Source organism: Colossoma macropomum, unplaced genomic scaffold, assembly GCF_904425465.1.
Source record: "Colossoma macropomum unplaced genomic scaffold, Colossoma_macropomum, whole genome shotgun sequence".
NCBI lineage: Eukaryota > Metazoa > Chordata > Actinopteri > Characiformes > Serrasalmidae > Colossoma > Colossoma macropomum.
The window spans coordinates 467,831-478,416 of record NW_023494795.1 but is presented as its reverse complement, the minus strand read 5'-3'; the positions used below and the strand labels follow the sequence as shown (position 1 = coordinate 478,416).

Genomic DNA, 10,586 nt, shown 5'->3' with positions numbered 1-10,586 from the left:
AAGCAGCAAGTCACTCCTCCTCAGTTTAAAAGTGAGAAAGTGCGAAAGTGAAACGGATCTCAGAGTGCTACTGTCTCTCTCTCTCTCTCTCTCTCTCTCTCAGGCTGTGGGTGCATGAAAATGGCAGAGGCCAGTATTTCAGTAGATCAGGACCAGTTTAGCTGTCCAGTCTGTCTGGACCTGCTGAAGGATCCAGTGACTATTCACTGTGGACACAGTTACTGTATGGTGTGTATTAATGACTGCTGGGATGAAGAAGATCAGAGGGGGGTCTACAGCTGCCCCCAGTGCAGAGAGACCTTCACTCCGAGGCCTGTTCTACGCAAAAACTATTTTATAGCTGAAATGTTGGAGAAAGTGAAGAAGACAGACAGTCACTGTTACGCTGGACCTGGAGATGTGGAGTGTGATTTCTGCACTGGGAGAAAATTCAAAGCCCTCATGTCCTGTTTGGTGTGTCTGGCGTCTTACTGTGAAGCTCATCTTAAACCTCACTATCAGTCTCCAACGTTTAAGAAGCATCAGCTGGTCGAAGCTTCTACACAACTACAAGAAAGAATCTGCTCACAACATAATAAAATGATGGAGATCTACTGCCGTACTGACCATTATCTGTGTACGATGCATGAACACAAAGGCCAAAATAGAGTTGCAGCTGCGGCAGAGAGAACCGAGAAACAGGTGAGAAACAGAAATATTTTATTATCAATTCAATGAATTCTGTTTTCATACTACAATAATTAATTTGTTTCCATTTAACATGTAAATTATTTCAGTATTGAATTCATGGGAATCAATTTTAAGTGGTTTATGTGTGTTTTGTGGATAAGTGGTACATTACTTTCTTTCTCAACGAAACTACAAAACTAGTCTGACCAGTCCGTGAACATTTTTACCAGCCAACGCCCGTCTTCTAGCCCGTCGACAGATTAACACAAAAAATGTCTCAAAAAATGGCGCAGTGGTGCAGCGGGTAGCGCCACAAAGCAAGGAGGGACTGTGTTTCCTGACCGGGTGACCATGTGTTGTTTACATGTTCTCCCTGTACCAGCATGAGTTTTGTTCAGGTGCTTCAGTTTCTTCCCACAGTCCAAAGACATGCAGTCAGGCCAACTGGAAACACTAAATTTACCCTAGATCTAAGTGTGTCTGTGTGAATGTATATGTCTGTCTGTCTGCCCGGTGATGGACTGCCAACCTGCCCAGGGTGTTTCCTGCCTTCCGCCCAATGACTGCTGGGCTCAAGCACATGTGACCCGAAAGGATAAGCAGCTTAGATAATGTGTGTGTAAGAGAGTCTCAAACTGTGTAGAACAATATGGTCTATAAGGTCTTTTGCTGCCTTTAATATTCAAATGTTTACTTTATAATATGATTCATTTCTCAGAATCAGCTGAAGGAGGTTCAGAGGAAATCCTGGCAGAGACTCCAGCAGAAAGAGAAGAAGCTGCAGGAGCTGAAACAGGCTGTGGTCACTCTTAAGGTGAGTAGTGGGCAGAGATCTGCTGGAGCAGCTGTTTCACAGCTCACTCAGACTCTCCTCCAGTCAGACAGTGAGGAGTCCAGTGTTGGACACTTAGAGATCCTACACAGCCACAATGTGGACAGTCAGTCATCTAGAGTCCCAGTGAGAGAGTGAATGATAGCTGGTGTTTAAATGGAGCTCCATCTTGTGTGTCTGTGTCCTAACAGCGCTCTGCACAGGCAGCAGTGGAGGACAGTGAGAGGATCTTTACTGAGCTGATCCGCTCCATTGAGAAAAAGCGCTCTGAGGCAACAGAGCTGATCAGAACTCAGGAGAAGAACCAGCTGAGACAAACTGAAGAACTCCTGGAGAACCTGCAGCAGGAGATTGATGATCTAAAGAGGAGAAACACTGAGCTGGAGCAGCTTTCAGTCACAGAGGATCACATCCACTTCCTCCAGGTAACAATCACTCACCTACAGAGGAACCTGCTCCTCAGACAGTCTGTAAAGTTGGTCTAAATGCTCTGTAAAGCTGCAACAAATACATCTCTCTCCGTTCTGTTCTCTCTCTGTAGGGTTTCCAGTCTCTAAATGTCTCTTCTGGATGTGAGGACTCCTCCAGCATCACTGTCCATCAACATCCCTCATTTGATGGAGTGAGGAAATCTCTCTCTGATCTGAAAGAGAGACTAGAGGAATTCTGCAAGGAGGAGTTCAGTAAAGTCTCTCTACATGGTAAGAGGAGCTTCTGCTGAAGGACTGAAGGACAGAAATCTTTACTTTAATAGTAAATTAAACACAAATTCACAAAATTGACTCACTTTATCAGCAAGTTCAGTAATTATACTGATTCTGTACAGATTATTTACCAAAACTCCCAACATCCTCCTCTCTCTTAGCTTATTCAGTGTAGTGTAGCACTAGTATATTTATCCAACACCCACCTGCCTCACTGAACTAGTAAACACTTGTTTACTCAGAAATGTTACTCATTAAAATAAAAATGATAAACATATCACATTTTAGCCAATTAAAATAAATCAAGACATTAAATTGTGAATTCTTAAGTTCACTGTGTGTATATTGTGTATATTGTGTATATGAATGTTCACACAGTTGGTCTTAGTTCAGACTTACATGTTGGGTTTGTGGTTGTGCTGACACTGGGTGGCGAGGGTGAGCACAGGTGCATATATGGTGGTACCAGAGAAGCACAGGGCAGTGTCAGGGGTATCTCACAGGTTTTTACCAGCAGGAAAGAAGAAAGGCAATGGAAACTTTACTGCTTGCTCAAACTGTGGAGTAAACAATAATTGTAGAAACTGATTCGTTAGTGTGTACAAAACACACACATGTACGGTGGCCCATAATGAACCAACAAAATAATAATTTAGCCAAATGAACTACAGTAATAACCCTCTGGACATTATTTCAGCTGCTTCGTAAGCCTATAGTCTACGATGCTCCAACTGGTCTTTATATGTACATTTATATAGTATAAACGCTACTTCACTAACATACTCAATAAAAGGTAAAGAGTAACTGAATCCTGTGTGAAACCCAAACTGATCTGATTTAAACATGGAGACTGTGCTGTGTGTCTTTTAGCTGCTTCTGTCTTTCTGAGCGAGTGTTTGAGTTTCCTTCATTCATTCTGTTCAATCAGTGTGTTTGTGTGTCTCCACAGCTGCAGCAGTTCAGACCATCTTATCCTCAGAGCCAAAAACCAGAGAAGATTTTCTACAGTGTATGAACAACACACACAATCACACACACACACACACACACACACACACTCACACACACACACACACTCACACACACAAACATACACTCACAATACACACACATACAGACACACACACACACACACACACACAAATATATTAATGTTGTATGATTTAACTATGAATATGTTTGTATATGAATGGTGGAGATTGTGTCACCTCTAAACTGTTAAATACAGAAATGCATGAGGAGAGAAAACGTCATTATTCACCACAGACAGTTTATGATTCTTAAAGTACGTTTTTGAATAAAAACCTAAAATGTTTTTCTTTCTTCATTATTTTAGATTTCTGTCGACTGACTCTGGATCCCAACACTGTAAATCATCAACTCAGCCTGTCTGAGCAGAACAGAGTGGTGACGTACAGAGGAGGAGGGCAGCGTTACTCTGACCATCCACAGAGATTTGATTCAGTGTTTCAAGTGTTGTGTAAGGAAAGTGTGAGTGGACGCTGTTACTGGGAGGTCGAGTGGAGCCGTTGTGGGGGTTGGATGTCCCTCTTGGGTTGGGTGTCCATATCAGTGTCATATAAACGGATCAGAAGGAAAGGACATGGTAATAAGTGCAGGTTTGGACAAAACAGTCAGTCCTGGAGTCTGAGGTGTTCGTCCACTCTCACTTTCTGTCACAACAACATTCAGACTGAGCTCTCAGCTCCATCATCCTCCAGAATAGGAGTGTATGTGGATCACAGTGCAGGAACTCTGTCCTTCTACAGCGTCTCTGACACAATGACTCTCCTACACACAGTCCACACCACATTCGCTCAGCCTCTCTATGCTGGGTTTGAGGTCGGTCTGAGATCATCAGCTAAACTGTGTGACTCAGTAATGAAATATAGATAAAGAATGAAGGTCGTTTTATGTTGTTCAATGAAAATGAAATATCTAGATTTGGTACTATGATATTTTTGAGATTTAGATTCTTAATATTTGCTGCATTTATATTATAAATGTAATCAAGGCTTTGATTGAACATCTATTTCACACTTTTAGTCTGCATTACTGTTAAAATCTCACCCATCAGCTGTCAGTCCTGTCTTAAGCCCTGTTGGAGCTGGAATAGTTTGATCTGGGGAGGTGCTGTAATCTGAGTGATCACCGCCGAGATCTGTGATTCTAATCCAGTATGAATCTGCAGTGTCTGTAGTTTTTTACACGTCTGCTAAGTAATAATTCCAGAGTGAATTACCTTCTATAACTGTCTGAACTCTGAGCTCTTTCAGTTACAGCAGTCCTGTTCAAATCAACATCACAGTAATGTAGCAACAAAACCGGCTAATAGAAAACACATTTTTCCTCAGTGACCTGAAGAAAAGACTAACAGTTAAAATGAAGCTTGATTTGACCGAATTCCTTAATCCTAAATTCATGACGAGACACTGAAATCCACAACATTTTCAGTGAAGCCCGAATCACAAGGAGGAGGAAAATGCACCATCATTGGGAATTGCTGTTGATAATGTGCATCACCCCACACTGAAATGAGTAAAATCTCCCTCATCCAGTGTTGAGTTTTGGGTTTTTTCTCTTTTGGTGCCCAATTTATAATTTAGCTACACAGCGTGTTATTGTTTGGATGTGTGGCGCCCGTCGCATAATGCTGACCTAAACGTCCACGTGATGATGTTTGGATCTGGGCTATTTGGGGAAATTACAGAGACGCCTTATCCTGAATGAATCAGCCAGTCAGATCACACACTAATTACACTCCAGGACCTCCTCTAATCCAGCTCCAATAGAGCTTTACCTCCATCTCAGTATTCAAAGATATTCATCTGAATGATTATACATGTCATCATTACATCATGTTTCAGAGCATTATGGGTTACATCACTGTTGAACTGTTCAGTGAAACATACAGTATCTGTGGATTTTTCAGGAGCTACAGATCAAGTGTTGAGAGTGTATCATAAATAAGTTCATCGCCCCATTAATCACCTTTATGAATCCATTTATTCCCTCCTCAGTCTGGAACCCAGAAGGGGGTCCTGTCATCTTCCACTGTTCTGTGATGATCTGAATGTTGCTGTTTGAATCCTGAAAATACAGTAAAGACGTCTGATTAGACTGTACATACATTGTTGATGTAAATAAAGTGAAGCTGAATCAGATGATAAACTTTGCACACTTTCTGATAAAACACGTCTAAAGAGCTCTGAGATGCATTACAGACACAAATGATACAGCTTTCATTACGACTAACGCCTGATGATTTTACTGGACAGAGCACTGTTTATTCTTACTGTGTGTAAATGTGGGTCTGATTTAAGCCGAGTGGTTTGTAGGAGTTCATCACTCATCCACACCTCCACCTTCAACACAGACTCATTTCTGGACTCTCTGTGAATCTGAGCTGGACGTGGTTCCATCAGAATGAGATTTCTGGAATAAAGCTTTACTTTGTGTTTTAAAGCTCTTGTTGAATAAACTAAATAGAAAATGAGGTTTGTGTTGTTTTTATCCACAGAAGCAAATGGACTCAGTACAGGTCAGATAGAGAATGTGAGTCCAGCAGAGAGACGGTGAGATGAAGGAGTTCAGATGGACGGTGGTGTCTGTAAAGGAGAGCGCTGGAGTTTATCTGCTGCTCTGTGAAGTGATTGTTGTTCGGAAGGTAAATCTGGAAGAGATTTGATCTGAGTAAAGGCAGAGGCTGATAAAGTGGTAAAGGTTGGTTAGATGAGAGTTCAGTTTGGATTAAGACCAACATAATTTACCCCAGGAACAAATATGGTTTATAACATTGAAGGACAACATCGAAAACTGGACTTACTTGACCCAAACTTTATTACTAATCTGTGTATTTACCTACATCACTGACCAGAGTCCCTCACTGTTACACAACATAAAACCTGGTGGTGTAATACATATGAGAACTCAGCCATCCAGAAGATCAGATTATCGAAAAAGAGTCACTGGGTTCAAAAGATAAACAGACTCTCCTAAAAGACGTCATGATGCATAATATATTTGATCAGCTGTATGTTTGGTTGTTTGGGCAGGACGGTGTGAGGGATAAAGTTCAAAAGGACAAACAACTACAACACTTTGAAACCTTATTATGTGTTATAAATGACTGGATCACATGATCACTTTTAGAGAGTTTTAAGGAGAGATGGCGCCCTCTGGTGGATGGCTCTAAAACATCAGTCACTGATCGCAGTAAGTTTAATCATGTTAGATCTTTACAGATAAATACAAACTCTTAATAACAGCTTTAGGTAAACAGACCAATCATGTGTATCATGAGTTTTTTTCATGATCACAGAAGTCAACATGGTTCTACTTGTGAGGAAAGAGAGGCAGACGGAATATTTGCTGAGTCTGTTTTTCAAATATCCAGTGGTCATTGAACTGGTCATGGGTCAGGATACAAGCAGACAGGTTTACCACAGGATTATCCATGTTAAAAAGGACAGAAACCAGAAGATGCTAGGAGACAAACTCAAGACGAGAATACAGCTGAGAAATGATGTTACCAAAGCTCCAAAGTACGCGTCAAAGCAATACAGGAGGGAGTAAAATAGTAGTAAAGCGTAGCTGCTCTTCATCCTACAGGCCACCAGATGTCACTAATGTGAACTGTGTTTAAAAGCTTTGAGTAGTGAACCATGAGAGGCGCCTGGCCAGAGAACTTGTAGAGAGGAGATTTACCACCATGTAACGTCTCCCAGGTTCCTCTAGCACTAGAGGGCGCTCCCGAGTGAGTCCAAAATGACTGGGTTCATATGGAGCATTTGAGCAAAATCAGTTTATAAATGCTTAAACATTATTAATGTAAAAGAATACAATCATTTCCTGAACACAGAGCAGCATAAAACATTTTAACACTGCTGTTATATTTTTAAGAGCTTTTAAACTCGAGTTATAGGAGTTTGAAACAGTGCCTCATGTAGGTCCATGACGTCAGTGAGCACAAACAGCCAATGAGCTGCTCCGCTCGCCAATCAATCAGCACTCAGTAGCAGTAAGGCCCGCCTTCTGCTGCCCAAAACCTGTTTGCTGTAGTAAAAAGGAAACATACGGGTGAGATTTCTTTGTTTTTTTTAGTGAAATCCATCCTCCTACTCTCTAAAATTAAAGGAAAGTTCTGGTTCAGTCATTAGAAACTATTTTAACTTTTTGTTTTTAGCCGTTGAGCTCCATTCATTGAGGACTCCCTCGCGGGCGCCCTCTGCTGGTTAGCAGTCCTGTTTTTGATATAACGGGGGAAATAGGAAGTGGCCAGACTCCTCATAAACTGGCTCTGATGTCTCCCAGGTTTCTCTAACACTAGAGGGCGCTCCCGAGCGAGTCCAAAATGCATGGGTTAAGATTTGTATAAAATGATTTCCTTGACTAGAATTAGGTTGGTCAGCCAGCTAACAGGCTAAAGATAGCAAACATCACTAATATCACAGGCCTTTAAATTAAAGTACTTATGGTATGATTAACTGTAAAATGACAATACAGAAGTCTGAAGAATGTGACTTGAATGACTTACATGCTTCAAATGTCTGTGTTTCAGTCAGGAGTATCAAACCAGGCTGAACCCCAAACTCCGCTATACTCCGTAGCTAAATAGTGTGCTATTTTGAAATTCTAGCTTCTGCAACCTAAATCGTGACTGTTTGTCGAGTATGAATGTGGATGAATCCCAGATGGCTATTTCTTAGCTATATTAAGCACTGTTGTGGTGCAGGAGCCACTACTTAAATTCCTACGTAGTGCACTGTGTAGGTAGCAGGGAGTTATTTGAGATTCAGCCCCAGCAGGGGAAGAGGGGCGCTGCTGGATCGGTGCTATGTAAGACTTTCGGTGGTAATATGGTCACCAAAAAGTACTTATAAACAAAGGTGTTTGAATTAAACAGTGCACTGTTACGATATGTTCACTGTTATATGACAAAAAGTTAAAAAGATCATGAAATGACCGCAGTGTACAGTGATAAGTGACCGACTGTTCTCCTCATTCAAGAGTCCATGGTATGGCAACGATACCGTACTCTAAAGGAACTACATATCTTGGCAGAACACTTGTTTATGTCGATTATTATTAATAATAACAAATTATTTTCTATAACATCAGGTATTTTAACATATTTTATGTTGGCTGCCATTTTATACATACAGTAGGGCTAAACTAAAGAAGCCACATTTGGACGCTAAACATGTCATGAGTGATGGGCCACATCTGGGGTCAGTGGAAAATTGTTTTAATTCTTTTTTTCTTTCTTTCTTTCTTTGCCAACCTATTCTCTTAAGGCGCGGTTTCCGCATCTGGTCGCCAGATGGCGCTGCAGACGCGTTTCTACAAATGACTGACCGCACCAAATAAGGCCCTCAGTTTGTGCAACGTCTGCGTGTGTAATTTAGCAACCTCTCCCTCTCTCTCTCTCCCTCCCTCTCCCTCTCTCACATTCTTTATAATAACACGACTGTTTTTGGAATGCCATTAAGTTCTAGTTAAAGGGGAGCTTCACCGATTTTTCAAAATTTCTGCACAAGTCATTTTCTGAGGTGTAAACCAAGTCAGTCCGAGTGGTGAACTGTAGAGAAACATACTGACTCAGTTTTCCTTACAGTGGTGGTGACAGGAACCAGGGGTCGCCATGACTACAACATGAATATAGACATTTTATTTACTATCCAAAACCACCAGTGAACCTACACGAGTCTTCTGAGTTTCTATACATAATGTTGATGATGGTAAAATAGTGGAAAATCTGAAAAAATACATTTTTCTCCAGGGACTATTTTGCCTCACAGCATCCTGCATGCACATCCATCAGGGATGGGTTTTAAAAAATACACCGTAGGCCAAAATCTGATCTCAAAACTATGATAAAATAATGCTTCAGACAGCTGGCAGTAGATTTAGTGTAGTAACTTTCTGTGAGGGAGCTTTTAGAGGTGGATGTCTGGTTCCTATCACCACCACTGTGAACAATTCTGACTGGGTAAGTTCCTCTAAAACAGAACCTTTCACATCAAACCACCCTGAATGACTCTGTTTACATCTCAACCATTCATTTATGCAGGGATTTCGGGAAATCAGTGCAGTTCCCCTTTAATAATCCACTCAAAAGGAAACTCGGGGAGAGAGAGAGAGAGAGAGAGAGAGAGAGAGAGAGAGAGAGAGAGAGAGAGACACCCTCATAAAAGGAAGAACTCGTAGAAGTGTCATGCCTGTGTGGAATGTAATGAATGTTGGTACACACGCAGCCGAGCGTCAAAGGGAATAGTGCCATTTTTTGGTGATGGGAAGCAGACGTCTGAAAAGTTTAGAGAGGAATTCCACCCATTTTACAAAATTTCTGATTAATGAAATCTTTGAGATGTAAACAAAGTAACTCAGAGTAAAGTAAAAAGCAGTGAGACAATAATGAGAAAGTAATCACACAGTAATCACAAACTGTTTGAAAGAAGTACTTAGTAATTTGTAAGGGATGGATTTATTTTTTGAATAACCGCAATGCTGACCATCTGTCATCTCCCAGAGAGAGAGAGAGAGAGAGAGAGAGAGAGAGAGAGAGAGAGAGAGAGAGAGAGAGAGCCACATTTGTAAACCCATTTCCATACATTTGAGAACAAGAACTGCTAATTCAGTCCATATTTACTATTAAGAACCTCTTATGAATAACAATCATCGTACTAATAGGGGAACTCCACCAATTTTTCAAAAAAATTCTATATAATTAAATGGTTAAGATGTAAATAAAGTCATTCAGAGTGGTTTGGTGAGAAATGCTCCATTCTAGTGGTGGTGATAGGAACCAGACATCCACCTAAAAGCTCCCTCACAGAAAGTTATTACATGAAATGGTTATGAATTCACTGCCTGATGCCTGAAACATTGTTTTATGACAGTTTCGTGATAAAGTTTTGGCTTAAAATGTATTTTAATGCATTCATAGTGGAGGGGTACTTACTAATTTTTTTAGATTTCTGACTATTTTACCATCACAGACATCACATATTGAAGCTCAGAAGACACCTGTAGCTTCACTGGTGGTTTTGGACAGTAATTAAAATGTCTATATGTGTGTGGTGACCCCTGGTTCCTATCACTATCACTGTAAAGAGTCTCTACAGTCAACCAATTCACACCAAAGCACTCTGAATCACTGTTTACATGTCAAGGAAAATTATGAAATATGGGTGGAGTTCTCCTTTAATGTTTCCTCAACCGATTTTGTTTCTGTCTTTATATTTGACAGTAATTTGCTTGTAAATGACGTATTTATGCATCGTTGTGGTTGTATTGATGCTTTGGCACTTGAACTGAGAGAGAGAGAGAGAGAGAGAGAGAGAGAGAGAGAGAGAGAGAGAGAGAGAGAGAGAGAGAGA

The 10,586-nt window shown here is 40.8% G+C and overlaps 1 protein-coding gene across 2 annotated transcripts; it reads left to right on the top strand.

Annotated features, from left to right (window-relative positions):
• LOC118815189 (tripartite motif-containing protein 16-like) lies at positions 1-4,173 on the top strand. 2 transcript variants are annotated; one of them, XM_036581138.1, is made up of 7 exons: positions 1-681; positions 1,388-1,483; positions 1,693-1,926; positions 2,043-2,211; positions 2,720-2,734; positions 3,161-3,214; positions 3,542-4,173. In XM_036581138.1, exons 1-7 carry the CDS (start codon positions 115-117, stop codon positions 4,099-4,101), a joined length of 1,695 nt encoding a protein of 564 aa, XP_036437031.1. In that variant the 5' UTR covers positions 1-114; the 3' UTR covers positions 4,102-4,173. The 2 variants fall into 2 exon arrangements, with proteins under 2 accessions (XP_036437031.1, XP_036437030.1); XM_036581137.1 differs by lacking the exon at positions 2,720-2,734 and having other exon boundaries at positions 2,043-2,202; positions 3,155-3,214.
• The last annotated feature ends 6,413 nt before the right edge of the window (positions 4,174-10,586 follow it).

What these genes read in the sequence shown, in the direction of transcription:
- LOC118815189 (XM_036581138.1), top strand. Translation starts at nt 115, where the DNA reads ATGAAAATGGCAGAGGCCAGTATTTCAGTAGATCAGGACCAGTTTAGC. An exon ending in CAGAGAGAACCGAGAAACAG is followed by an intron (nt 682 to 1,387) that starts GTGAGAAACAGA and finishes TTCATTTCTCAG; the next exon opens with AATCAGCTGAAGGAGGTTCA. An exon ending in CAGAGAAGATTTTCTACAGT is followed by an intron (nt 3,215 to 3,541) that starts GTATGAACAACA and finishes TCATTATTTTAG; the next exon opens with ATTTCTGTCGACTGACTCTG.